This window comes from Channa argus, chromosome 4 (genome assembly GCF_033026475.1).
Source record: "Channa argus isolate prfri chromosome 4, Channa argus male v1.0, whole genome shotgun sequence".
NCBI classification, from domain to species: Eukaryota; Metazoa; Chordata; class Actinopteri; order Anabantiformes; family Channidae; genus Channa; species Channa argus.
Window position 1 is genome coordinate 3,199,724 of NC_090200.1, and position 27,551 is coordinate 3,227,274.

At 42.1% G+C, this 27,551-nt stretch overlaps 1 protein-coding gene across 1 annotated transcript; it reads left to right on the forward strand.

The window, feature by feature from the left end:
• Window positions 1-1,806: 1,806 nt before the first annotated feature.
• On the forward strand, window positions 1,807-24,594 carry LOC137125838 (SH3 domain-binding protein 4-A-like). The gene is made up of 5 exons (XM_067501952.1): window positions 1,807-1,933; window positions 9,314-9,480; window positions 9,940-12,284; window positions 20,135-20,323; window positions 20,796-24,594. Exons 2-5 carry the CDS (start codon window positions 9,336-9,338, stop codon window positions 21,018-21,020), a joined length of 2,904 nt encoding a protein of 967 aa, XP_067358053.1. The 5' UTR covers window positions 1,807-1,933; window positions 9,314-9,335; the 3' UTR covers window positions 21,021-24,594.
• The last annotated feature ends 2,957 nt before the right edge of the window (window positions 24,595-27,551 follow it).

A 27,551-nucleotide genomic window follows, 5' to 3' on the forward strand; every position in this document is an offset into this window, starting at 1 on the left:
TGTAAATTCATTATGCATTAATCCAGGGGGCCACAAAAATGTCTTTGCAGATTTGCAGACTGTGTTTATTGGTCAGAGGGAGAAATGCCCAAGTCGAATTGTTTAATGCGGTTTTCAACCTGCTAGAAATCGATATTTAATTAAATACATTTTTACAACTGATTCTTCTTCCCTCTGACGGAAACATGATACAGGATATAATGGGAAAACAATCATATCAGGCCAAATTTGGCTGCATGTTGTGGCCGGATTGATGGTCAGTTAGAGCCTTTCCAACCCTCGCGCTGGTTGAATTTTATTGCATGGTCCCCTGGTTTGGTGTCTTTTCACACACATGCAAATTCAAATGAGTTTCTGACTCATAAACATTGTGCCTATTTCTTATCTGTTTTTGTTGATATCTGTAGGTTCCTGGCCTTTATGTGTCTCTTTTTGGTATTATTGTCTTGTCATTTTCACGTATGTGGACCTTTGTATCTTTCTTTGGTCATTTTCCAACTATGTGTGGTCCTTTTACTTGGCTTTTCAGTAACATTTGGCATCTTTCTAATCGTTTTGTGTCATTTAATTGGGTTTTGTGACTTTCAAACAAGAATTATTACATTAAAACTCAATTCATATTCTGGCCTGGTCCATGAATATGGCAGTGTAGCTAAAAGCTAATTCCGTTATGCTGCAGGTTGGTCGTCTGCTACTAATACACAGATTACTGAGAGTTTGGTGCTCGCCGTCACCGGGCTTAAACTCCTCTCTCGTTCCTCTGTCTCAAACTAAACTCAAGCTTTACTTTCCATATTGGAAATGCATGCACAGAGTCTGCTTCATACTGCTTGCTTGAGCATTGAAAGGCAAGAGAATAAAGAAACCTGTCATCCCAATAACTTCTCAAACATCTCAGTTTGATTACAGAATATCTGATGGGGATTTTTCCTCTAATGACACCCACGCTTTTTGTAAACACTTAAAAAGAGCATGTGAAAGCTGCTTGAGAGTTTATATACGTGTTTGTTTCCATGCTCGGGGAGCAAAAAATGCTTTCATCAGTCTAATAGACCTTCCCCTTTCATCTCATTGACCGAACACACTAGAGCGAGTTGTCCTCTCTGCCGAGGCTTTTTTCAGTGCAGTGAGTGGGTTGTTCCCTGCACCATTCACTTTGTAATGGAGAAGTTTTACAGTCTGCCATTTAATCCGGATGGAAATAGTGACTATTCCGCACTACTAAGGCAAAATAGTGAACCTGATGCTCCAGGTACTGACAAAGCTCCAGGTTCAAAGCAGTACTCAGAAACGCAGTACTCAAGTGAAAGTGTAAGTACTTGCCTGCCTAAATAAAGTACTCAACCAAAAAAATTCTGAAGTACTTCTAGAGTACTTTGAAAAAAAACTGATATATAATATAATAATCAGCATCATTACACATCAGATGTAATTAAAATAAAAGACAGTGTTTTTCTCTGAATTGCGGTGGAGTAACAGTAAACGTTGCAGTACGTGTGTACGAGGTTAGACTGGGGTTAAGGTGAAGAGGACTGAGGCTAAACGTTTATCTGCGATGGTTGTGGGGCCAGTGAAGGAATTATGCCCTCACAGGTATAGAAAGAAAAGTGAGCGTGTCTCCGCCCCCTCCGGTGACGTCACGACCCCCCCCCCCCCATCCAAACAGGGGCTCGCAGGGGCTACGCGCTCCTCCGGCAGACACGAGCGGAGGCGGACGGAGGTTGGAGCGCCGGTTCATCTGTCACCGTGAGAAACTTCTGAGGCTGCAAATAAACTCTTATTCTGCTCTTTTACTAACTTATTTTTTTTTTTGGGGGGGGAGGGAGGGGTTCCAACACAAATGACGCGAGAACAAACGAGAAAATGACGAAGACGTGACGGCGGGTGTTTTTATTTGTCACCTTTTCGTCACTTGGCTTTCAGCGAACAGAAGGTGAGTTCACACTACAGCCAAATGTAGATCTTATTACTTCTAATTATCTTAAAAACAAGTTATTATCAAAGTTTGTCTTGTTAATTTAGCAAAACACTCTATAAAGAAAACATCGGCTTCATTTAAATGAAACATCATGTTTGTATTTTTATGTTTTTCCCATAGTTTTCCACATCTGCTGCTCTGTTTCTATTCGTTGTGTTGTGTGTGTATTTTTTTTTTCTGGCCTTGTTTTAAATAGTTTACGGCGCCTTCATTCATAAATTAGCATACAAATGAAAAAGACTAGATATGCTAAATTGACAAACCGCGGGTATTGGGTTATCACGTGTGTGCACGCGGCCGTGCGCGCGCGTGCGTACGTGCCCCTGCCAATCAGGTCATCTGATAATCTGAAAGTCCAACCAGCCACACAGAGTCCTATTGTCCTACAGCCTGGTTCTCCTTTGCTCTGTCTCCCTTCTTGCCCACTTGTTTCCTGTTTCTGCTTCTTCAAGGATTCTCCTCCTTCTCCTCGTCTTCGCTGTCTTTCTTCCCCTCTTCCTCATTGTCTTTTCCACTATCCAGACTCTCCTCTTCCTTTTCTTCATGTCTCTTCTTCCCCTGTCCTATATTGTTCTAAGTCGCCACCTCATCCTTCCCTCTCCTGGATTGCCTTCTCTTCTTCCTCCTCCCTCTTTTCTCCTCATCCAACCACTTTTGTCTTCCTCCTCACTCTTTTATTTTCCTCCTCCTCTCCTCTTCATCCTCTCCGCCTCCTTTATTTTCTCTTTCCATCCTTTCTTCCCTACTCCTTTTCTTATTCCTCATGACTTCCCCTCTCTTTGTTCATCATATCTGTTCCTCCTCTCCGTTTCCTGTCCCTCTTTCTACACATCAGCTGTCTCCTTGTCTTAAACATCTCCTGTTAGTCCACTACTCTCCTTTCTTACCTCCTACATCTCTTCTTCTACCTTTTTGTGGACATCTTCATTCATTTTCATCCTCCCTTCTTCCTCCTCTTTTTAACTTGTAACAAACCCCGTCCTCTCGTCCCTGTTTTCTGCCTTCTCTTCTTCATCCTGTCTTCTTTTTCTTCCTCGCTCGTGTTAACAAACACACACGTGCACACAAAACCTGACTCGACAACTGAAACACACTCTGTTGTCTTTAACTGCTCTCTGCCGCCTCTGAGGCTAAACCCGAAAACGAGCACGTCATCGTTTTCAAGCTCCTTGTGAAGGTGCGCTTCATTTTGTAATTAATGTCCACTCAGCACACACACACACACACACTCACTCTATGGATTTAAGTCTTCTCAAGCTTTTTGCACATTTGAATGCCCTTCAGACACACTACACCTCAGCACCTTGTTCTCCTGCATTGCTGAGACTTTATTTTGCACCATGTGTTGAAAATATTCGAACAAACTCATTAACAAATATAAAGCTTCTAAATGAATCTTATCGTCCACAATCACCGTACAGGCGCTAAAGCCAACACTGAAACGTCTCTACTCACATTTGCTCTCTTGTCACATTGCAGCCTGTATGAGCTCGTTCACCTAAGCCATCGATTTAAAAACACATGAACCATCTGGCTCTACTACATGAGATTTCTCTTTATTATAAGACATGTTGCGAACATATTTTTGAAACAAACTGTTGCCCCACGTGCTCCAAAATGGCATTTTTGTGTAGCGTGGCTGGTCGGTTTGGAGGCTAATTATTCCGAGTAAACGTCATTTTCTGAAAATGGGTTATTAATTTTCTGCTGCAATTAACCAGCTGTGTGGAGATTAGAAAGTAGCTTTGGTACAAAAACTAAGTTAACTACCTTTTATTTTTCCACTTTCGGCTTATCCCGTGAGTTCAGGGTCGCCACAGCGGATCATTGTCCGCAGGTTGATTTGGCACAGTTTTTACGCCAGACGCCCTTCCTGACCCAACCCTCCCCAATTTCTACCGGGCTTGGACCAGCACTGCACAGCTGGGGATGGGAATGGGTTCAGTGTCTTGCCCAGAGACACTTCGACATATCGCTGGGACAGGGGATCAAACCACTGACCCTGTGGTACCTAGACAATTGCCTTTACCAACTGAGCTATATATAGGTGTATTTATACTGCAGTTTCCTTCAGGTGATCTCTATTTGATCTCTATTAGTGGCCACACCACTAATGGCCACACACTGGATGAGTTAAAGAGGATGAATACTTGTGCAATTAATAATTTTTAATAATTTATATTACTTTAGTGTCTAGTTTTAGTTTGGTTCAGTGAAAGTTGCTCCGTTTATTAAGCACCAGTCGCCGCCATATTTGTTTTGGCAGAAGGATGAGGATTTGACAGACCAGCAACTCCAGCAAGAATTTACTTTATTAACTAATAAAGTTACGTCATCAGGTGAAATATGTGCTGAACTCTCTTTATTAACTTATAAATGTGACAATAAGCTGGTTTTATCTTTTCGCTGAGTTCATTGCATTACTAGGCTGTAACACATTTGCAGCCCATTTACTGTTAAATTCTTTATGATTTGCTAGTTGGTTGCTTTTCCAGCTGCAAAAAGAGACACTGCAGGTAAATTCAAAAACACTCAAATGTATAAAAATAAAACAGCCCTGAATTTGACCTCTCTCCTTAAACCGTCAGCAGCTGAAGCTTCTGCTGCGGAAGGTGGGAACTGCACTAACTCTCGGCACTTAACAGGCTCATTTACCTGGAAATTCATCCTGCGGGGAGACAGGAGCAATTCTAATATTTTGCAGATGAATTTCTGCCGTGTTGAACAGGGACGGTTGGTGCAAAGCGGCGCTGCAGACTAATGCACTTGACCACATTCCAAGTGGGAGGTTTTTAATTTATTTATTTATGGTCTACAGGGTAAAACTTGACAGATCGTCAGTGAGGAATCGCCCACTCAGCCTGCAGGAATGTGACACAATTGACAAAGATCCGGTTTAAATGTGCCTGCTCTTACATTTTATGGAGAATTTGGGACAAAAACAAAGGCTTGTTCAACATGCAAAGAAATTAAGCTGTAAACCTTCTCTGAAGGTCCACTGCTTCTGACCCAAATCCCACCTCAACCCTACAATAAGTGCATGTTCTGATGGAAGATAACCAAATGTGAAAATCTCCTTTTTAAATTAATAAGAGCTCAAACTTTGATTTATTAGACCTCTTATGACACAAAGGGACATTGGCAAGTAGGACTTTTTCTTTTATTATTTATTACAATTTTCTTTTGAGAAGAGGAAATGTCAAACTCCACCAGAGTTGAATTTACATCCCCGTCATTTATTTTCTTGGTCATTGTGAGGACATTTCACTTCATAAAGCTTTAACACTCTACAGATTACAAACAGAAGCCTTAAAAGACACACCAGTCTCCAGGTTGGTCCACACTTGTGGCTGATATCTCTTCTTCTTTTCCACCATTCCACGACTGTGACAACTGTCATATAAAGTCGAGTGTGTCGTATAAGACACGTACTTGTGGGTTTCAGTCTCTTGCTGCAGCAGGTTCTGATTACTCACATTCACAGACCATCAGACCTGTGGTGGCCCACAGGGAACGAACAGTAGTCAAAAACGGTGAAAGTGCTAATTATTTGTGACAAAGTTCGATATTTAAACTTTTATTTGCATTCAACCACTTTTTTTTTTCTCTTGTTAACCTCTTAAGCTGTTTCACCTCCACTGTATCACATGTGTAATCACACTGCTGATGCATGCTGGGAGCAGAGAGCGGCGTCGCCTCGGGCCACTGCAGGGCAGCCAGTAATATACCTGATGTGTTTCTGTGCCTGAGGTTGGGACTGAATTAAGGCTGAGTGCCTGCACTCCGTTTCCTGCAAAATACATTAAGGATCTGACCTTTTTATAGAGCCAAACAAAGCAGTGTTAATGGTGTTTTGATGGTTAGGAACAAAATCTAGAGAAGGAGACAAAGGAAACACGGTGGATGTAGATCTGGCAAATCAGGAGACTAAAAAAAAAAAAAAACCCACCATGCAGCACGTGAGCAACAGATTTACACGTGTAAAGTCAAAGCTAGTGTAAAGTTTGCTGATTTCATTTAAATCAAGTTTGTGTCAGTTATTTTGTCAAACTGATTTGTGGAGCTGTTTTTGGTTAGAAGTTGATAGGAGGCATTTTTATCTTAAAGCTTTTATTACACTCTGAGCACATATAGATTGAATTTAAATATTACGCAATGTTGGCTTGGTTGAATGTTTGGCGAGACTGATTTTGTTAACAGGTCTGGACTGCTGTGTCTTATTCAGCATCCTGTAATCTGCTCAGCGGTGATGGAAAAACGATAAACGTATGGCTGCTGGAAATGTTATTATAGTTACACTCATTCAGGGATTAGGGCCGGCCGACTCTCGGCTAATTAAACTTTGGAGTCCCCGGCGTCCTCGGCGTTCCTCCACTCTGTCAGTCAGACTGAAATGAGTTCATAACACCGGCTCGGATATGAGTGCACCATTGGGGTGAAAATATCCCTCTGTGCAGTTTTGAGGAAGGCTAACCACAAGCCCTCAAGCATTTTGCTGCAGATCCCCTGGAAGCTCCCTTCTGGTGTGTCCTCTCCTGGAGCAATTTAAATTTCTGCTGTAAGAAGTAAAACAAAAGTAAAATAAAGTTTATTTCTGCGAAGGCTGTTATGCAGTATCTATAGAATATGAAGTCTGGAGGAGGTTACATGCAGGCTGTCAGTCGTCTTTTGTGTTTTTCATAATTGCTTGTGTCAATTTTGTCTTGCAACAAAAATTTTCAGCTTCCAGGAGGTAGAGCGTGAATCTGCAGGGGTCGTTCAGATGAATCTAGCTTGCTCTGAACTCAACCTCCTGCTGCTTCTCCACTCGCAGGGAACAGCAGCTTCCAATTGCTCTTATCTCCCCCCCCCACCACCACCCCCCAACCCCTTCGCATCTGTCATAGCCGTCCTCACCTCCTGCTGCATTTAGCAGGGATTGCTGTGCATTATATCAAAGTGGGTGACAGTGTCTTTGTCTGCTGCCTTGTTATTGATCGCAGGCTCGCGCTTGCTGTGTGCTGAGCGCTCATTTTCGAGCGGGAGGGGTGGATTTTATCGACGGGCGACACTCCTGCCGACGAGAGGAGAAGGTGCGGGGGAAAATGACATGTCACCTTGGAGGAGTTTGACTGGCTTTCAGCACGCCATTAAACAAGCCCAACTTTCTCTTTGCTGCATGCTCTGCATCCCTGAGCGTACAGCTTCACTCATCTTCCCAAGAGGAAAGCTGCATTTTGAAGAACAGTACAAGAGGCAAACGTGTTATTTCACCAGCTGATGCAGTTTTACCCCATTTACAAAAAAAAAATAATGCAGACTAGAGCTGCAGGGGCTGTGCATAATTGGTTCACAGGAGAGAAACAAAAGCACAGAAAGTAAAGTTTTGTGTTAAATTTTGCATCACACTCCAGAAAATGTTTTTATCCCATCATATATATATATATGTGCTGAACACTCTGCTGAACATTGATCTGTCAGAGCTTCACTTAGTTGCTATATCTTAGGTATCTTTCTTTCCCCTTGCTGTATGATTATTATCATGTGTTATGGCCAAATAACTAGTTAACCATCAATTCAGCTTTGCACACAACTTGTTGCTCTGAAATTTCCATCTTTGATTGTCAAAAGATATTTTTTAAGATTGTGGTTTATGTTTTATAAATGGAAGACGAGCGATATAATGAGGTCTCACAGGAGCCCTTCCTATTTTTGTTCTGTATGGTTGTTCTTATTGATGTAGACGTATAATTGAACACTTCTTTGACCGATGTTCTTTCAGAGGCAGCTCAGCTGCATGAGAAACAAAAAGCTCAGGTCTAGACGACCAATGTTCTGTTTGTCCTTCCTGTTTGGACACTGTACAGATGCAGTAAAGTGCTGCTGCGAGCACCTACATGTGAGGGAACATCCTTTGTGTTTTATTGGGAAAACACTGAGCAGAAATTCAGCTCTAATGAAGACAATCAGTGAGATGCATTTCCATGGCACGGCTTGGAGAGCCTCTGTTGTTTTAATCAGATTAAAATGGCATCATTTGTGTGCAAATGCAAATGTTCCCACTGTCACATCTTGCCACATCCTGTAGGAATTATAAAGCCTCTTGTGACTGCATGACATTTTGCTGCAAAACAATTCCTTGCAGCTGCTCTAATCAGATTAGGCATGTGCTGACTGTGTGTTTTCATACACAAATTGAATCACGGCTCAGTTCTGACAAGAAAATTGGTACCGTAACGTGATACAATCAAAAATGTAAATACATATAGAGCAGTGCAGACAGAGGAGTGGCTGCAGAAAGCGTGGGCCTGGCGGTTGGGTATGAACTATTGATTTCTGCTGACAGGGGGAGCAATATTGGATATAATTCAGAAGTGTTTGTGGGCAGAGGTATCCGAATACTTTTCTGAGGCTGTTTTTCAAGATTTGAACAATGACCCATAATTGAATGCTGTGTATCGTATACAGCGCTTTCTTTCAACTTTATGGCAGCTTTTTGGGGTGAATGACTTTGTGGTTTTCTGAGTTTGCTTTGGCAGAATTGGATTGATCCAACTTACCCTTAGAATAGAGTCACGGAAAAACAGTGAGCTCACAATTGGGCATTTTTTTTAAAAAGGTGTTTGAGTCTAGTAAGCAGGTTTCTTAGACATGGTTGATCATTGGAAAGTAAGTTTACACAGGTCATTCAAATAGCATACGGTATCTTATCCTTTGTCCAAATGTTTGCAAACCATTACAGTTATGTGGAGCAGTTTATTTTGCGATAAAGTGGTGTATAATAGTGGATGACGCAGCTAAAAAGGTACAAAAGCTTTCTCCATCTGAGCTTTTAGGCTTTGTGTGTTTTATTTATATTGTCTTACTTATTCTTTTTGTCGGTTTCTCTTAGCTAAATGCAGTTACACTGGCCAGCAGTATTATGGCATAAAGTGTCCACACAGCTACATTCCCCAAATGTCCATCCCCAGAACATTTTCCCTTTATGTACCATCTATGGCATTTTTATTCAGAGCTTTCACTTCTGCATTGCTTTTCAATTTCTCTCCCTCGTTCATGCTTTTCGCATTGATTCTGGAAAAACTCACTGCTCAACTTGGAGCTTTTGTTTTTTTATTTTTCCTCAGCACATTCTTCATAGCTATTTCCTTCAAATGTGCAGTGATATTTGTCAACACTTTTTCCTTCTGCTCTTGAGATTTTGACCTTTGTTGCCATTAACAGTGTTACTGATCTAGAAAATTAAGCTCCCTGCTGTAGATTCGCTTTTGTACTTTACTCCAGATTCAAGCATCAGCTAAATGCTGGAATGCAGATGCTGCCACCCTGAAATCCCTTTGTTTGTTTCCTTTTCAGGGTAAAAACTGCCAATGAGCGCATGCTGCCGTATGTACCGGCAATGGCTGCCCATCGCATTATCAGAGTGACCAACAACAATCACAGCCTCCCCCGCTGTAAATCTGAGGGGACACTCATCAACTTCAGTGAAGGAGTCACTGGAGCCAGTCTCAATGACGTCAAAGGTCAGTGTTTAAGTGCTGTTACCCTTTCTACGTCCTGGTTGGTACAAGTAATGTCATTTCACCTCTGTTTACATCCTCTGGGTAAAATAAAAATTGTAAATTATGGAGTCCACAAGCTTATGCTTTTACTAAGTGATGTGGATTTTTTTGTAGATTCTTCAGAATCATTTGTCTGAATCCTTTGCCTGTAGGATTCCACGTACGTTTTTTTGAGTGACCCGGTCTAAAATGCTTGATTTTACAACAGCTTTTCTAAAACTCAGTTGATGCATGTTGTAATATTTTATACGATATTTTAAATTTCACAGAATTAATTGGGAATTTTTCCAATAATGTCTTGAATGTGAAGGGACCGATTACCCTTAAGGGTTTTGGGGGCTATTTTTTAAACACTGACAGATACTTTGCAGTCGACCAAATAACATCCCATAACCAATTCCCTTGTTTTTCCATTTCCAGTGCCTTCTCCCAGTGCCTTAAGGTTGGGCACTTCCTCCACCTATGAAGCAGCACAAGAAGTGGTTGCCATTAAGGATTATTGTCCCAGCAGCTTTACCACTCTAAAATTCTCCAAAGGTGATCGCCTCTATGTGCTGGACACATCAGGTGGAGAATGGTGGTATGCCCACAACAACACAGAAATGGGATACATCCCGGCTGCCTATGTCCAACCGCTCAACCTCAGGAACTCTTCTCTTAGCGACAGTGGGATGATCGACAGTCTTGGGGAGGGATATGAGGATGGGTCGAAGGAATTTGGAGGTTTGGGGGAGTGGACGGGGATGTCCCCTAAACCCTCCCTAATTTCCAATAACTGTCCCTCGACTGTGAATCCCTTTGTCTGTCCGCTTGATCAAAACTGCAAAGGTACAAGTGTAAGAAACTCGGCCGATCTTATTCTCTTTGATAGTCTAGCATCTCCATCTTGCTCAAGCGTCAACGCCAGTACATTTATGATCAATGGCTTCAGCAACTGCCACACTACAAACCCCACCACCCCCAACCAAGAGGTTGCACCAAACCTTCACAGGGATAATCCATTTTTCAGGAGTAAACGTTCCCACAGTCTGTCAGAACTGTCCGTCCTGCAGGCACAGTCGAATACATCTTTACTGTCTTCAGGATTCTTCTCTGGTCTTAAAGCTCCTTCACCAGAACAGTTTCAGAGCAGGGAGGACTTCAGGACTGCTTGGTTGAATCACAGAAAACTAGCCAGGTCTTGCCATGATCTGGACTCCCTCGGTCAGAGTCCCGGGTGGGGGCAAACGCAGCCATTGGAGACTAATATTGTGTGCATATTGGATAGTAATGGAGGAGTTGTTCAGCTCCCAGACACCAACATCAGCCTGCATATCCCCGAAGGCCACGTTAGCCTTGGAGAACACCAGCAGATCTCCTTGAAGGCTTTACTAGACCCTCCGCTGGAGCTCAACAGTGACCATTGCTCCATTGTCAGCCCTGTGGTGGAGATAAAGCTCAGCAACATGGAGACTAAATCCTTTATCACTCTGGAGATAAAAGTATCTGTAACTGTCAAGACAGACAGTGGCCATGCTGCAGAGGTGCTTTGTGTTCGAAGTGATTGCAAAGAAGGGCCTTACACACCCATCCCTAATGCTTACGTTTACAAAGATACAGTCCAGGTGCATTTGGATAGTCTAGAGCCCTGTATGTATGTGGCTGTTGTGGTTCAGGCCCAGTATATAAGCCACAATATGACTGTTTGGGACCATGTGCAGCGAGAAGTAACTTTGGGTGTCTATGGACCGAAACACATCCACCCTTCCTTTAAGACTGTTGTGGCCATGTTTGGGCATGACTGTGCCCCCAAAACCTTGTTGGTCACTGAGGTGGGTCGGCAGGCTACCTCGACTCTGCCAGTAGCCCTCCATTTGTGGGGGAAGCACCAGTTTGTGCTAGGGTACCCTCAGGACCTTCAGGTGGGATTGTACTCCAACATGTCCAACTACCAGGTGAAGGCGAGTGAAGGCAGTGGAGTGATTCGGGGATTTCAGGTTAAACTGGGGAAGGTCAGCAGGCTCCTTTACATGATTATATCGCACAACCCGAATAGCATCTCAGACTTTACTCTCAGGGTCCAAGTCAAGGATGCCCTTGACTGTATCCTCACTCAGTTCTGCGTTCAAACTCCACTACCACCACCAAAGTCAGGAGCGAGGACAACAGGCCAGAGGAGGTTCCTGAAAAAGAAGGAGGTGGATAAGATTGTTCTATCGCCACTTGCTGTTACCTCCAAATACCCAAAGTTTCAGGACCGGTGCATTACCAACTTGAAATTTGGCAAGTTGATCAAAACAGTGATCAGGCAGCACAAGAGCACCTATTTGTTGGAGTACAAAAAATGGGATGTAATTGCTTTGCTGAGCGAGGAAAAAATTAAACTGCGAGGGCAGTTGCGGACGAAAGAGTGGTACATTGGATACTATCAAGGAAAAGTGGGGCTTGTCCACACCAAAAATGTTTTAGTTCTGGGTAAGGTCAAGCCAATTTATTGGTGTGGGCCAGACCTGACGACCACCCTTCTGCTGGAGCAGATCCTGAAGCCTTGCAAATTTCTCACATACATCTACGCAACCGTGAGGACAGTTTTAATGGAGAATGTGGGAAACTGGAGGGCATTTGCGGACGCCCTGGGGTACGGGAATTTGCCACTGAATTATTTTTGCCGGACCGAGCTGGACAGTGAGCCGGAGAAGGTGGCGTCAGTCCTGGAGAAACTCAAAGAGGAGTGTACGAACATGGAGAACAAGGAGAGGAAGTCCTTCCAGAGGGAACTCATGATGGTAAGACAGAAGACATGTGTGCATAAACATGGCTGTGTGCAGATTTGCCTTGTAAACAGATTTTTTTGCACATAGTTAGCAATTACAATGGTGGGTTTTTATGGGGTAATCTCGACCGAAATCCCCCTCAAGTCCTTCCCATATTAGCAGGCTTTGGGTTTGCATTGTGTGGCACATATAGAAATAAAAGAGCACACACAACAGCTGCTTTATGATGACCCTAGGCCATGCAGTCAACTCTGCCTCCGCCTTCCTATTTTAAGAATTCACGTACGTTCTTCTTCTTGACCTCCAGAATTATTCAGCCACCAACAGTAAAGTGCATCCCGCTTTATCTAAAGGTTGAAACCATGGGCCTGACATTTAAAATTGTAGCAGCCTTTGGAAAAATCATTTGCCTGCACCTTAGACAACACAATTCTTTTGAGTTATTTGTGAGACCTGACGAACAAATGAGTTCAACATTTCTCTGAATTATGTGACATATAAACATTATAATTTATACACCCTCAAAAGTAGTTTAAAAAAAAAACTTTCTGAAGTTCTAGTTGGCCTTTGCAAATTATTTTCTTTCATAGGCCATCAGGCCTGAATTAATCTGTTTACAATTATCTAAAGCAAATTCTCAGATTTTTGAAGTTTGAAATGCATGATATTCAGCATTTGGGTTTGACAAACGACTGTGCAACCTTTTGGGAAAGTGAAAGCTCAATCGCTGAACTGCAGTAGAAAAATAACACAAAGGCTTAAAATTGGTGTAATTTCCTTGTGGCCTCCATCTGTTATAGGCTATCGCTGAAATAACATCCCTGGTAAAGAAAGAGAAAATGGTCTTGCATTAACATAACACAGGGTGACAGCTTGTATTCTGAAATGATAGATATAATAAACTGAACGGGCCTTAAAAAACTTTTTTTAAACGGTTCGTCATTGGCTGGCTGATTGATGAGGGCGTCTCTGCTTTAACAGCCCTCAACACGATTTCTTTCCACTTTAGCCTGAATAATGTGACACAGACAGAGTGTGAACTGGAAAGATTTGGGTCCTTAAGCCTCAATTGTGATCAACTTACTCGACTAAAAAGCCTGAGGTGATTGACAGTGAGGATAGACGTTACATAAAAAAGGGAGGGGATTGGAGGGGGGGGGGCCCTGCAAAGGGGGAGTGCAGAAATACAATTTAAAATGGGCAATTTGAGAAAAAACTACTCTGTCATGCAGATGTCGTGTTTTTCTTCCACTACACTGCCGACACCCTAGGGTAACCGAAATAGCCTTCCCAGATGCCATTATTCAAAAAGTACTTTAGCAAAGTACATTTTCCAACTGCTGTTTATCCAGGCAGGAGTTGATGAAGCATGCGTGCACTTTTGCGGGAGCAGCTGTAGATAAAGTGCGTAACTGAATGGGACTTTTGACCGTTAAGCGTTAAGTGTATCGTGTCATTTGCTGTTGTTCAGAGCAGCTCACCTGCATACGTCTCCCCGTCTGGAACTCATCTGACCTTCCAATACGTCCCAAGTGAATGAGGCTTTTATTTTGGAGAATACCTTGACCTCCCGCTGAGGCTCTTTAACTTGTGCCTTGGCTTTTCATCTCCAAACCAGGATTCATCCCTGACTCCACTGAGCTTCTTATTCATTCATCACTGGAAGATAAACCGATGACACCCTCATCAATCCTTCGCTGAAGTCCAGCAATGTTTCCTCTGAAGCCAGAAAACACTCAACACTAAGGACGATTGAGACATTTGTTGCTCTGTCCACTGATGAAACATATGTCCACACACTGTAAAGTGCTACAGCACATTCAAGCATAAGACTAATACATGGTTAGTGGTTATGTTGCAACTACAGAAAAATGTATCGTGCTGCAGTAAAGCCCAGTTTTACTGTACTGAGTTGATACATCGTGCAACACTTTAAAATACTTTAAGATCTTTACCTTTTTAAGATTTTACGATCTTACGCTTCACATTTTGACCCTCAAATGTAGCCCAACCTCAGTGTAATTCCCATCAGGTCGCAGGAATAAGGTCCAGTGAGTTACACAGCCTTGAACTACCAGACCTTCTTCTCAAAAGGAAACACACTTTTATATATTTGTTGCTCAATAACACTTCAAAAATCCAAAAGGATTAAAAATAATCTGTGAAAAAGTGTCAAATTCAAACAAAAATTGTAGTTTTGAATGTCCACTTAATTAGTTTATTGGGATGATGAAAGTAAATGTGAGTTTACATAAATGTTGAACTGGTCCTTCATTCGATTGTTTGATGCTATGTAAAGCTGAGTCATTTTGGCTAATAACTTGCTTTAAACCACATGGGAAACTTATTACATCCTAAATCAACACCATGAAATTGTCATTACTGTTCAGCGGTTGTTCTAACTAAATGAAAAACACTCGCCGACCCTTCGAGTACGTGAAGGCACCTGCACCTAATGTTTTAGATAATGAGACAAAACAATTGTAAACATACAGGGAGACGCCAACGTGAATAGCAGAAAATACACAGGATAAATTGCTATAGACAGGCTGATTATAAAAAATGAAAATAAGCGTTAGCCCCAACTATGAGGACAGCAGTAAGAGCCTTGCATCCGCAGCTCCTCATCCAACCAGCTCACTGTGGCTTTTCCTTGTGGTAACATTCCTTTGCAATATTTAAAGCCGATCTGCTTACGTAACAGCACCCAATATATCTATATCTTGCTGTGGAGCCTGCTTTTTAATAAACAATAGCACTGCAAACAATGCCGTGCTACCGGCAGTTTCTCTAGTCTCAGGGACAACCACGTGTGTTGGGCTAAGCACGTTAATCCAAGACATGGCGTTGTTGAAGAGAGGAGTCTTTCGTGGGCTGGTACCAGTTAAGCCTGCGACACTGTATCCTCCTATACTTCGCCAGCGGAAAGTGAAATGCAGACATGCACAGTCAACACTATGAAGGCAACAAGCCGAACTGTATGTGACTAAAAGGGCTGTTTTCTTCCATAGCTTTGAATCTAGTATCTACATTAAGATTGTGACTTTTACAGATGTAAAATCTTTCCACCCTTGCTCCAATTGTGCAAGTCACTGTGGATTGTAATAAACATTTAGGAATTGGTGTTGCAACAGAACCAGCACAGAACGGCACATCGTGCCCCCTCCCCCCCCCCGGGTCTGCCACTCTATCCAACAGGCGTTCTCATGTGAAATGTGAGCAGCCATTGATCAGGAAGGAGCAGTAGGTCCGAGGGGGTGGGGGCAGATCTTTTAACATCAGGGGCTCAGGTTACGACGACATGGGACAAAATGAGAAAGCTTTACCTTGTTACTAGTTGGGAGAGGGTGGCTGCAAGGCCAGTAGAGTGTTGTTAAATAATAGATCCACCCAATGAGGCGAATCACACACTGCAGGAGACTCAATCAATCCAACGCTTGTCGGTTTCCATCCACAGCCAATGCTTTATGAAATCGTCCCAGTTAAAAGCGTAGGAATCAGTTTGAAATGTGCAGACTCCTGTGTTTTGTCAATCCATCCACCCTCACCTCCTCCCTGTGCAGACGTCGTCATTCTATTCTCCTTTGGTCCCGTAATAATTATATGGGTCATAATAAGCTCCTGGCACAGATGATCTAAGGGGTCGTATTTTACAGAAGGACAGTCCTTTTTATTGGACCGCAAATTAGAAATGTGTCAGAGAAATGTGAGATCGTCTGCGGCTGAAAAGCGTTTTCACTGGATCAGTTTTGATGCTTTCAAATTTATTTTTACAGAAACTTTATGATAAAATGTACACAAATTGTATCTGTGCAAATGTGTATTTCTCTATAATTTAATGGCATTTCATTTAGTTTTTTCTCTCCCTCCTAACATTCTCTTAAAGCCTTGAGAAGTGAAGCTCATTTAGATCTGACAAGACAGCTGTCAGCCCCGTCTGTCCGTATGCTGTGGGGCTTCCTCCAAGTCGCCACTATCAGATATTTTCAGACACTTTAGTCTCTAATGGAGCAGGCTGCTTGCTATTTTTAGACAAGAATCATCCTGTTACCTGATAATGTGGAAATGTGCTCAACCAAATCCAAATTGGCTACATGATTTTTGGTTGGTTTTCAATCTGGCATTTGAATGAACCTGCATTAGTTACTGTAACTGGTTGTTGGTGCTCAGAACCATTAATAGATAATGTCTGTTAATGGTTCATTTCGATTTATGATATAGGTAATGAGTTTGTTACTATGTAGATGATGCAGTTATGAATGTGCTGTTTCTGATATTTGAATCGAGCGAATATGTTGTGCTGATACATTTAGATTTGTCTCATATGTCTTTTTATTGGGCCGGTGCATTTTTACTTTGGCTGGAACTGCAACTCAATAGTATTTTATGTAACAAGATTTTGCAAAGTGAGAGAATTCACGATCAGTTTTTAAGCTATTTGATTGTCAAACGTGAAATACATTTGTGGAAGGTTGGGATTTTAAAACCTCCAAATCCACACAAAAGACAAACTTTGGAGTCGCTACAGATTAAACTTAAGAGACTCTAAATGTAAATGACTCCATCTGGAACTGAAACAACAGCTGACAAAGTGTCCTTTAGCAAGACGCTGACCTTTGACCTCCATTCAGTGCAGCCTATGCTCTGCCTCAGAGCAAAATTAAACCTATTTTTTAACACAATGAAATTCACAGTTGTTGGATCTACACTCCATGACCTCTTAACCATTATTTAGATCGCAAGCTCCTTCCTGCTTCCTGCTGTGCCTCCTGCTTTAATCTTTCCCGGCTTAAACGGCCCATCTCTCCTGCAGGTAAAGGAGTTCTTGATTTGCATTTGAACGCATGAGGCTCATTTCCAAGCGCTCGGGTGCCGAACCCTGACGTGTTTGTGTGTGTTTGGACGGCCTGGCCTGACCTGCTCTATATTTAGACTGAAACCTGTGTGAAGGCTGAATCAGCGGACGGACGACATCACAGCAGAAGGCCAAAGTGCTCATCAGCCAGGTGGTGGAAAAAGACGAGAGAGAGAGAAGAAAGGAGAAGTGAATACAGTTAAATCTAAAATCCTCTTTTCCATTTATTTTAAACAAAATTACATTTCCTTTGAATGAATTATAGACATATCTCACCTTCTAAGGGATTTTCTGCAATCTCATGCACAGACATGTTAATAATTAATCAATTACTGGTACGAAATTGATTGATGAATAATATATTAGCCTTAGCTGAACATCGACTCCATTAGTGCTGGTGTTTTGATCAGCCGTGACCAGTTTTCAATATAAACCACTTTCCAGGAGCAGCAGTGTAATAAAAAGGTTTGCTTTACATTGATTAAACATCAGAGGTTTGGATTCATGTGAGCGCTTCATTTAGTTTGCAAAATAATCCTCTGCACAACCACCACAAATTATTAGCAACTTCTAATTATATTAAGTATTTCCTCCAAAGATGAACATCATTTTTTTTTTAAACATTTCCTCTTTAAGCATAAAAAAGATCGCATATAGAGAGCTTCCTTTAATATTTGAGTTGTTTTTCCAATGCTCGGTTTAGTAGGTTTTCTGCTGTTAATGCATTTAGTAGATGCAGTAAATTGCATATTTTTATACATTTTACTGTATCGTAAATTTCTTTACAATAAAAGAAACTAAATGCGGTTGGACCCATCAACTGGATCAATCGCTTTAAACAAAGTGAAAACATTTGGAATGTTTTTAAAATTTTAGGAAGCTAAAACTTGAAAATATGGAGCATTTGTTCATTGCTGTTGCCTATTTATACTTTTTCAAAATGCATCGCAGATACATTGGTTTCTCTCAAACATTTTGAATAGCTCTAATTAATTGTTTATAAACATTTCCAACAATAGATTAGAAAGGGGAAGAGAAGCTTGTGTGTTTTTGCCAACGTACTGTTACTTATCAGAAATATGACTGAGCAACTGACACAGGAAGAAATCGGTATGAAATTTGCTCTTTTTGATTCAGATTAGTGTTTTGTGTCAGTAGATTGTGTGTGTGTGTGTGTGTGTGTGTGTGCGTGCTTTGAAGCTGCAGCTGACTGACAGGCTGAGGCAAAGCTGAATCAGTCCAAACTACTCCAGTTTCATTAAATGAACTCGAGGCTCCACAGTTAAAGGTTTTCTCATAAGGAAAAAACAGCACCCTGCCTTTTATTTATTATGGAATTATGCCCCTTTTAAAACGCAGGAGCTCAAGATCCCTCGGGAGTTAGCTCGTCTTGTATGTATATACTGGGACCCACTAGACTTTTTTGGCACAAAGATACACAGATAATCATAAAAATAAAAGCCCGTTAACCAGGAAACAGAGATTTCTCATCATTTGCAACACTTCTATGAAGTATATTATAAAGTTGTCTGTAGTATGTGGCAAATGTGCACTTGATATAAAATACCTGCAAACTGCACTACAGTATAGTTACCCAACATAAAAGCTGTTTTCTATGTTGTGCTCACTGCTCTGATCTTATAAAGCTTCTAATAAAGTGAATGTTGCCTGTGTTGCCTGTTAGGAAGCCCAGGGACCGGGGATGTAATAAATATCCCCAAATGAACAGCTATTTTATCACGTACTTACAGTGCTGGCACACAATATACACTCTAATCACTGAGGCTAATAGCTCTGCTTGTAGCTCTGCTGGAAATGCTGTGTATTGACTATTTAGGGCAGCGGACGTGATTTGAGTTGCAACACAGTGCAACTGCTGTTTCTCACGCAGACAACCAAATCGTGTCCACGGCAGCCGTGGTTATAAGCTTTGGACGCGTAGTTATTTTCACATGTTGATGACAAGATGGAGGGGCATTGGGTTTCACAAACCCTCTTCTCTTCTCCCCCGGGAAAATCCAGTACATTACCTGTAAAGGCTTATTCTGAAATTCCCATCTGGCTTTTAATGTGAAGGAGCAGCAGGAGGAAATGGTGTGAGACACAGGGAGGGAGGGAGGAATAAAAAGGCTGGCATAAAAGTGGAGTGTTGGAGTTTCCAGCTGTGAATGCTTTATGCATTTAAATACACTGAGTAACTGTGGCTGGAAAAATGCTGACTACAACCAGCATCAGAAACGGGCTTTGAAGTAAGTGTAATTTTAAGGATTATGAAACACAGAGAACGGGGGGAAGCCATGGAGGGAAAAGCGGCTCTAAAACTTCATGGATGCTTTTATTGGCTGCAGGGGCCTGATTGGTGCTTTCAATTCTGTTCCATAACCTCTTGATTTTGAGTCCGATCAACCCAAAAACCTTCATTATTTTAAACATGTATTGTTTCCAGTTTTCCAAAGCGCCTCCCTGGGGGCTGGTAGCCACAAAAAAAAAACAGAAAAAAAAACAATCGCTTGCAAAGAACCTGAAAGGCATCACCAGAGGACAGGGCATCACTTTGAAGCGCACTGTGTGAAGCTGTAAGTCGCGGGCGGTGGTTGGGACCCCTGCCTGCCTGAACCCAAATCTTGTCTGTGGATGGACACCCACCCACACAGGCACACACTGCAGTGTTTTAGTGGCAGCACAAAGGAAAACGCCTCGGTGGCCGTGCTGCCTCCCTGCAGCATGCTTTCCAGTCAGCTGCTTCTATTAACGCCGTATTTTTTAACCCTCATTTAACCAGGAGGGAATTTACAGCAGCAGCCTGAGCCACATGACTAGTTCCAGGAGGGATTTGAGATTACGTGTGAATTTTTTAACCTGTAATTTCTTTCTGTATTTGTTTATTTTAGGATATAAAAAAGGTTTCAAAATGTTTTAAGAGCATCGATGTTGTGTGACTGAATTCATGTCTTAATAAATAAAAAAAAACATCAAATCCTCTGTGGTCTCTCTTTCACCCCCTCAGGCCTTGCTGAAGATGGACTGCCAGGGTCTGGTCGCAAGGTTGGTGCTGGATTTTGTGTTGCTGACTACAGCGGTGGAGGTGGCCTCTCGGTGGAGGGAGCTGGCGGAGAAACTGGCCCGAGTGTCCAAACAGCAGATGGAGGCTTACGAGGCTCCGCATCGGGACAAGAATGGCCTACTGGACAACGAGGTTAGAGACACGACAGAAGTTATTACACTGAGGTTTTCATTTCAGACTATTTACTAGTACTATTACTACGATTTCAGTAAATACCTGTCAATGAATAGATGTAGGTGAGGGGAAAAAGGGACATTGTCAAGCTTGTCCAAGAAATGGTTAGAGCAACATACTAACAGTTATAATAACAGATTATTTCATAAACAAACCGACAGTTCCCACAATGCTTTGATTGACATAAGAAGGAGTGTGAAATTGAATGAGTCCCGTTTTTTTTTTTTTTTTAGCTCCAATGTATTGAAATGCTGTCAAAACTGCACCATTCAAAGCAAAGCAGACTTAACCTTTGATTCGTCCCGTTTGCAGTGGGAGGCATTAATAAATAAACTGCTGAGAAATTTTTAGTTGAAATTATAATAAAGAGTTGTGAAACCAGGACCAACTTTCTTTTTCCCGTCCTCCGATCCCCATCCCAATCCTTCAGTCTATGTGGAAGCCAGCCTACGACTTCCTCCTGACGTGGGCTGCCCACGTCGGGGACAGCTACCGCGACGTGATCCAGGAGCTGCACCTCGGCTTGGACAAGATGAGGAACCCCATCACCAAGAGGTGGAAGCACCTGACCGGGACGCTCATCCTCGTCAACTGCCTCGACACCCTCCGCAGTTCTGCTTTCTGCCCCACCGGATATGGAGACTTCGCTGTCTGAACATTTACACATTCATCTGGTTTTTGGAAGCTACTGGAGCTTGGTGGACTTGTGTGGACTGTGAGTCACGGGCAAGTCAAAGGAGCATCTGGAGATTGTCTTTCCTCAGCTTTCCATCTCCAGGACAGATTGGCCTGGGATTGGTCTTGTGGGGACAGTGTTTGCTCATTAAGCCGGCGCAAACACCATGGAGCGACTTTGAAAACTCAACGTGAAACTAAAGTGTCTGCCTCTTTGTCTTTTCTACGCCTCTTGTTGCATTTGTCCCGCTTTCACTTCCCTCTCTTTTCTACCTCACCCTTTCGGACTTTCTGACTGTATCTCTCTATCGTCCTCACTTTGTCCTGGTCTCTTGTTTTGCCATCGTACGCTTCCATTTTCTCTTCCTCCCTCAGACTTTGTTATTATATATAATATTCTGCTCATTCTGCTGTTGTTTGTACGATTTGTTCTTTTCTAGCTGATCTTCTAACGTCACCCTCAGGCGATCAGAGTCCTCAAACCCTGCAGTACATAACCCGACATACTGTGCATATTTATACCTGCTTTGACCCCTTCCTGAACTGACTGTACATAAGTCTTTTCCCTCCATTTCTAGTCGCTACTTTTTATTGTTTAGCTGTCTCTGGTTTGCTTTTGCTTTAAATCTAGACTTTCTTTTTGAAATCTAAATGTATGAGAAATAGTTCCCCACCATGGCACATGAAGTAATTTTGACAAGAATTCACTTGCCAAACAATTAGCCTGATGCTAAATGTACAACATTGAAGGTACCATATATTTGTGATGCGAGATACAATTCTATTTTTATACTTACTTGAGGAACTTTATTGACAGTATACTATCAGCGGTGTTATTGTCGCGTTCCTAAGGCGCCTCCCTGTCAGTCTGGCTGTCCTCTCTCTGGTCGTCACTGTCCAAAAAGCAGCTTTAGAAACTTTGAGGTCCTCACGGTGGCTAAGAGGCTCAAAAGTTAATAAACTACATTTTTCATACTGCATTTATTAGTCACAGGACTAACTTTTAATTTAAATGCGCACAAACGATGCCCAGATGCTCCATACCTGAGTGGAGTTATACCAAATAAATGTTTAACTTGGACTTTATGGGTGTCGATGGTTATGTTTCAACATTTGTAACCATGCGACGGTGTCACTGAGATGGAAAAGTCAAAAGCAAAACAAAAAAAATCAGCTCCACTTGAGTTTTCAATTAAACTTTAAGAGCACAGACTGATTGCAATAGCTAGCAGGGTGTCAAGCACGGATCACTTGCAAATTTAGGATGTTCACCACACAAATTAAAGTTTTCAAAAATTATGTGAAGAACACAGAACTGAAAGTACAAAAGTATAAAACAAATATTAAAAGATTAGTGCAGATAACACATTATTAATGTTATGAGTAGAGGACGTCAGCTAATTTTAATCCCAACAAAAGGTGCCGCTATTTTACATCTTACTTTTCTTACATCTTCACAATGCACAATCAAGATAATTATGGTATTTTAAATGGTATTTTACCAGATATCTTTTGTTTTTTACTGTGAAAATGAGCATAGTTCTAGTTTGATTTTGTGATCTCAGCAAGTGTAATCACTCAGCTTTGCTGCTTTTGTTTTGAATTTTCTTTGTATTTGTTGCATTTTTCATGAGGTGTCTTTTTTTTTTTTCATTGTTTGGTGACTGCTGCAGTGTTTCTATGTCTGTTTTGAATTATAACAGAAACAAACTGGATGGAAAATGTGTGAGAAGTACTGAACGTATTGACACAATATCAAGCGATGTATCACCTGTGACAGGTCGCAGATCTAGGTCGCAGTGTTTCTGTTCAGAAAGTTTCACTAGAGCTTAAAATTTAAAATAAAAATATTCAAAATGGGCTACAGTTGTATGGAAGCTTTAAAATGCTTTTTGCTTGCTGCTTTGTGGATGCTAAAAGATGAAAATGACACCCACCTCCCCAAATGTCTCCAGCTAAGCATGTGTCCCAAAACGTTAAATGCATTTAAGGAGTTAGATGCTGCAGAGATGCTGCAACGGTGTGACTTGTTTTCCTACCATCATGATATTGTAAGTCGAGCCCCAGTTGGGCTTCTCTCTGCAAACAGTCAGAGCGTTTATTAAATTACTGAGTAGCTGTGCGATGACGTCTTCATGAAGTCATACTAGACACCAGACTCCTCTGAACACACTCTCACACTCAGAAATCCAAACATCACACATGAATGCACAGACAGACAATCTCATGCACTAACGCTACACATGGATGCACACAAATCCATCCTCATGTGTTCTGTTCCCCAGCCAAATAAAATGCTCCACGCACACGCACTCAGTTTATCGTATTTAATTAAAGCAGATAATTATTCTCCCTCAGAGGACAGGCCACCTTGACTGAGTCGTCCTTTGCCTCTGAACGACTCAGACTCGACACTCCTACTTGTCTCCTGGATACAGCAAAATCAGGCCAAGACCAAGTATATAGAGTGTTTAGTATCAAAAATGTACATATCATATATCCAGCGTGAAACCATCTAACAGAGGCACAATTTGACAAAAAGCGGACACGAAACATTAAAAAATCGGGATTAGAAATTAAATCATCAAAACACGAAAAGGAGAAAACATCAAAAGCTTTCACAAAATGTCCAACACAGACACACTCAGTGCCCATAAATAAACACAAAGAGACAAAAAGGACCAAAAATGAATAAAAACATCCAAGAAAAATACACAAGAAAGCAGAATGACATGGACACAAAGTGACCAAAACAGATTTGAGGGCGGCTGTTGCTCATTTGGTAGAGCAGCAGAAGTGTCCCTGGGCAGGACACTGAGCCCCCAAATTATTCCGAGTGTCTGCTACTTAAAAAACAAAAGGTACGGGTGGGGGTGGGGCTTTCCCCGTTTCTCTTCAGGGACACATTTCATATATCTATATCATGCACCTTGTTCAGAAAGTAGAGATGTAAACACTCATATCACTAAATCCTGCAAAGCACACGAGCTCCGTCCTCTGATCTAAGACTCTGTATTTCTGTCCATCAAACGCACAGTCAGACAGGGAAACACTGGTTTTCTTGCTAAGCCTCCCCTTTGTTAACTCGTTACAAATTGGCCGGCTCATCGGTGGCTTTTCAAAATGCAGAACCAGCGTCGAGATGAAAAGCTTTGGGGAGCGTCTGCCGCTGAGAAGCGTGGAAAACAGACCACACTGGTTTGTGTCGCCGTGTGCGTCTGGAGGACGTAAAGAGCCCTCGATAAAGATAAAAATAAAACTCCTCCATCTGCTTTTTCTCACGTCTGCCTCCTTCAGCATTACCATTGTTTTGAAGCTGTAGGGATGTTTTGTTGCTGTGTGTGTGGAGCCTGATGAAACCTCCAGTCACGGTGATTATGAGATCTTCAGCTGAATGATTACTTGTTTCCCGTACGGGCTGATTTCACACCTGTGATATTGTATCCAGCCTCTGTTTTTGATACTGGAAGCTTTAACTGTCTTCTACCCACAGGTGAAAATGTGAAGTTCATCCAATCCAGTTCCATACTGGTGCTTGTGCAGTATTTCTGTCTGACCTGTCTGGTTCGTTCCTTGGACTTGATGATGCTGTTTGTTCACTAACATCCTCTAACAAACCTCTGAGGGCTTCACAGAACAGGTGTCTTTATACTGAGATGAAATTACACACAGGTGGACTCTATTTCCTAATTAGGGGTATAAATTCTCTCATAAACACATGTAGGAATGAGCCTGAATGGGTTCAAGCAGCTAAAAGACACAAAATTACCAGAAAAGATAGAAAGTTCAACAAATATAAACAAGAACTTAAAACTATTTTTAAAAAGGTGCAAAATGACCAAAACACACACGGAAGACAGTTTGAAACAGACACAAAACATTAAACATTGTAAAGACTGGCAATAGACAGAAAATGGCCAAAAGCACACACAAAGGACACAAAGCATCAAAAATAGACATTAAACACATAAAAACATACATAATGTATCCAACAATAGGCACAAATTACCACACACAGACACGAAATATCCAAAGTTGGACACAGATGGCCCAAGAATAAAAATCTAAATAGCCGAAAAGAACAGCAAACAACTAGAAACTGACATTCAAGGACCAAACTCACACAAATCAACCAAATGTAGACACAAATGACTCACAACACTCAAATCTCGCAAAAACAAATGAGCTTCATTTAGTTAGTTTGGCACAAATAGACTCAAAACAACCCAAAATGTGGGTTGGGGGGGGCCCTGCCTTGGTCTTTCCCATGGCCGATGTCTGAGCACACTGCTGCAGACAGTTGTGTCTCCTGACGGTCTGACTGATTTTGGATTTGGGTCAAACTACCATGATGTGAGTCGTACAGTACTCGATGTCCTTGTCTGAATCATTTGTTGTGTTTCTCCATTCCAACCCGTGGTTGTCTTCCCGTCTCGACCTTCAAAAGGCCGCTGACAGCGACTGACTCCTGCAACAACAAAAGCTAAAATACGTTGCCCTGAATTGTGTCTCCGCTGACACCATCTACATGTCAGGGAACAAACGGAAAGAAATTGAGTACAAGCAGCCTAAATGAGGAGGATGGGGTCTCTCCAGGACACACTGGAGGGACCCCATCTGGCCTGGAAATGTCTCAGGATCCAGCAGGAGAAGCTGGAAACTGTGGCTGGAAGGGGGACATCTGGATCACAGTACCCAGCTGAAGCTGCTGCCACCATGACTGTCTCCCTGTGGACAGTCCAAGACAAGCTGGACCCCCAATCGTTGCCTTTTGAGCCTGTTTGTGTTCACTTTGATGTCTGTTTTTGGAACGTTTGCGCCGTTTATGGAGGTTCTGTTTGACATTTTGCGTCTCACTCGCTTTGATTCAAGTCATGATTTGAGCTGTTTTGCATCTTGTCCCTGCTCTGCACCTCTTTGTGCTCATTTTGTGTTTTCTTTCAAACAAGAAACTTTAGAAGCTCTGGCTCATGGACCCCCTGACGTATGTGGTAAACCCCCCGTCCATGCCTGACCCTGAATAATAATGATGGATGGATGGATGAAATAAAGAACAAAAAATATGATTTTCTTTAGTATTTCGATGCTGTGGATGTGATCCTGACTATAATTGTAGTAATAGTAACCTTTACTATTACATAAGCAATATTATTGGGGGAATGTCTTTATTTCTTTGGGGAAAAAAGAAAGTTGACTGAATGTTCTGCATATTACAACCTGTGGACCGTGGCTACTTTACTTTAACACCGTCACTCTTCATCCAGTTCCGAAGCATCTTTGAACCCTCGACGACACTTGGCTGCTGCTCAGCGTCTGTTACCCGAGGAACCGCGAGGAGATGACGGAATAAAGAGGCAAATCAGTGAGGGAGGCTGCGTGGGTGGTGGTGGGCCGGAGACACTCAGGTGACTCAGCCTTTGGTACAAACAGAGAGAGGGACAGACAATTAGAATGAGCTGTGGTCTTATAAAGTGTGTGTGTGTGTTTATTTCATTGATCTCACACACATTCATTAGGAGGCCAATCAATGAGGGAAGAGGGCAGAGAGAACAATTAGTGAGCTCTTGATGACTCAGGTTATGTGTGCGTTTGGGGGCTGACTTTTCCCTTTCCCTCGTCTCTTTGCGGCTCCTGCTAACACGCCGACTTTTCATTTCTCATTTCAAACCCTGCACATGCACACAGGTGTTTCCACTTGGGCTGATTAGACCTTGTTACGGGTTTAATTGTATGCAGAGTTTCTGCTGCGAGAACGTATCAATAAAAAGTGCCGCTGTGTATTCAGTCTTGTCAGCGTGCTGAATGCTGAGTGGCTGCAAAAAGGGCGAAGAAAGCCACGCAAACGGAGGCGGGGTGGCGTGTGAGGTCACCAACTAATTATCAAAAATCCGCAGGAAGTGCACAATTCCATGTAATTATTAGAAGTTGTGTGGCTTTGATTGTTGAAAGTTTAATGGCCTGGAATGAAAAAAATCTCCAGTACTTGAGTAATTGTCTCACCTTCCACCTGTGCTGCACTTGTGAGCAGAACCTGCAAAGAAATGTTGTGCTGCCATCTGCTGATGGGCTTGATACACAACCACATGTCCCACAATGAAGGAGCTCTGCATAGACGTTTATGCATGAAAATCCCCTAATTAAAGCGTGAGGTTAGAAAGTATGTGAATAAGCTAATTGCTGTGTAATGTTATGGGGAAATTTCCTTTGAAATATTTTACCTTCTGAAAAGCAACACAAGACATTTGAGAAAATGTTTTGATGTTTTCCCTAAAAACGGCTTCAAAATAAAGGTATTGTCAGCAACCATATGTGGATTCTACCCGATAAAGCTGTAAAATTGTGACCAGACCCAAAACACAAGACTGTAACATAGTCAGTCGCAGTTGGTTTGATGTCAAACCTTGTTTCCACCACTAGATGTCCCAGTTTCTGCAGCTCCGGATGTTTAGTGCGCAGAGGAAGCACTGCAGTCACAGCATGGATGACTACCTTTCAAAATAAAATCCCATCC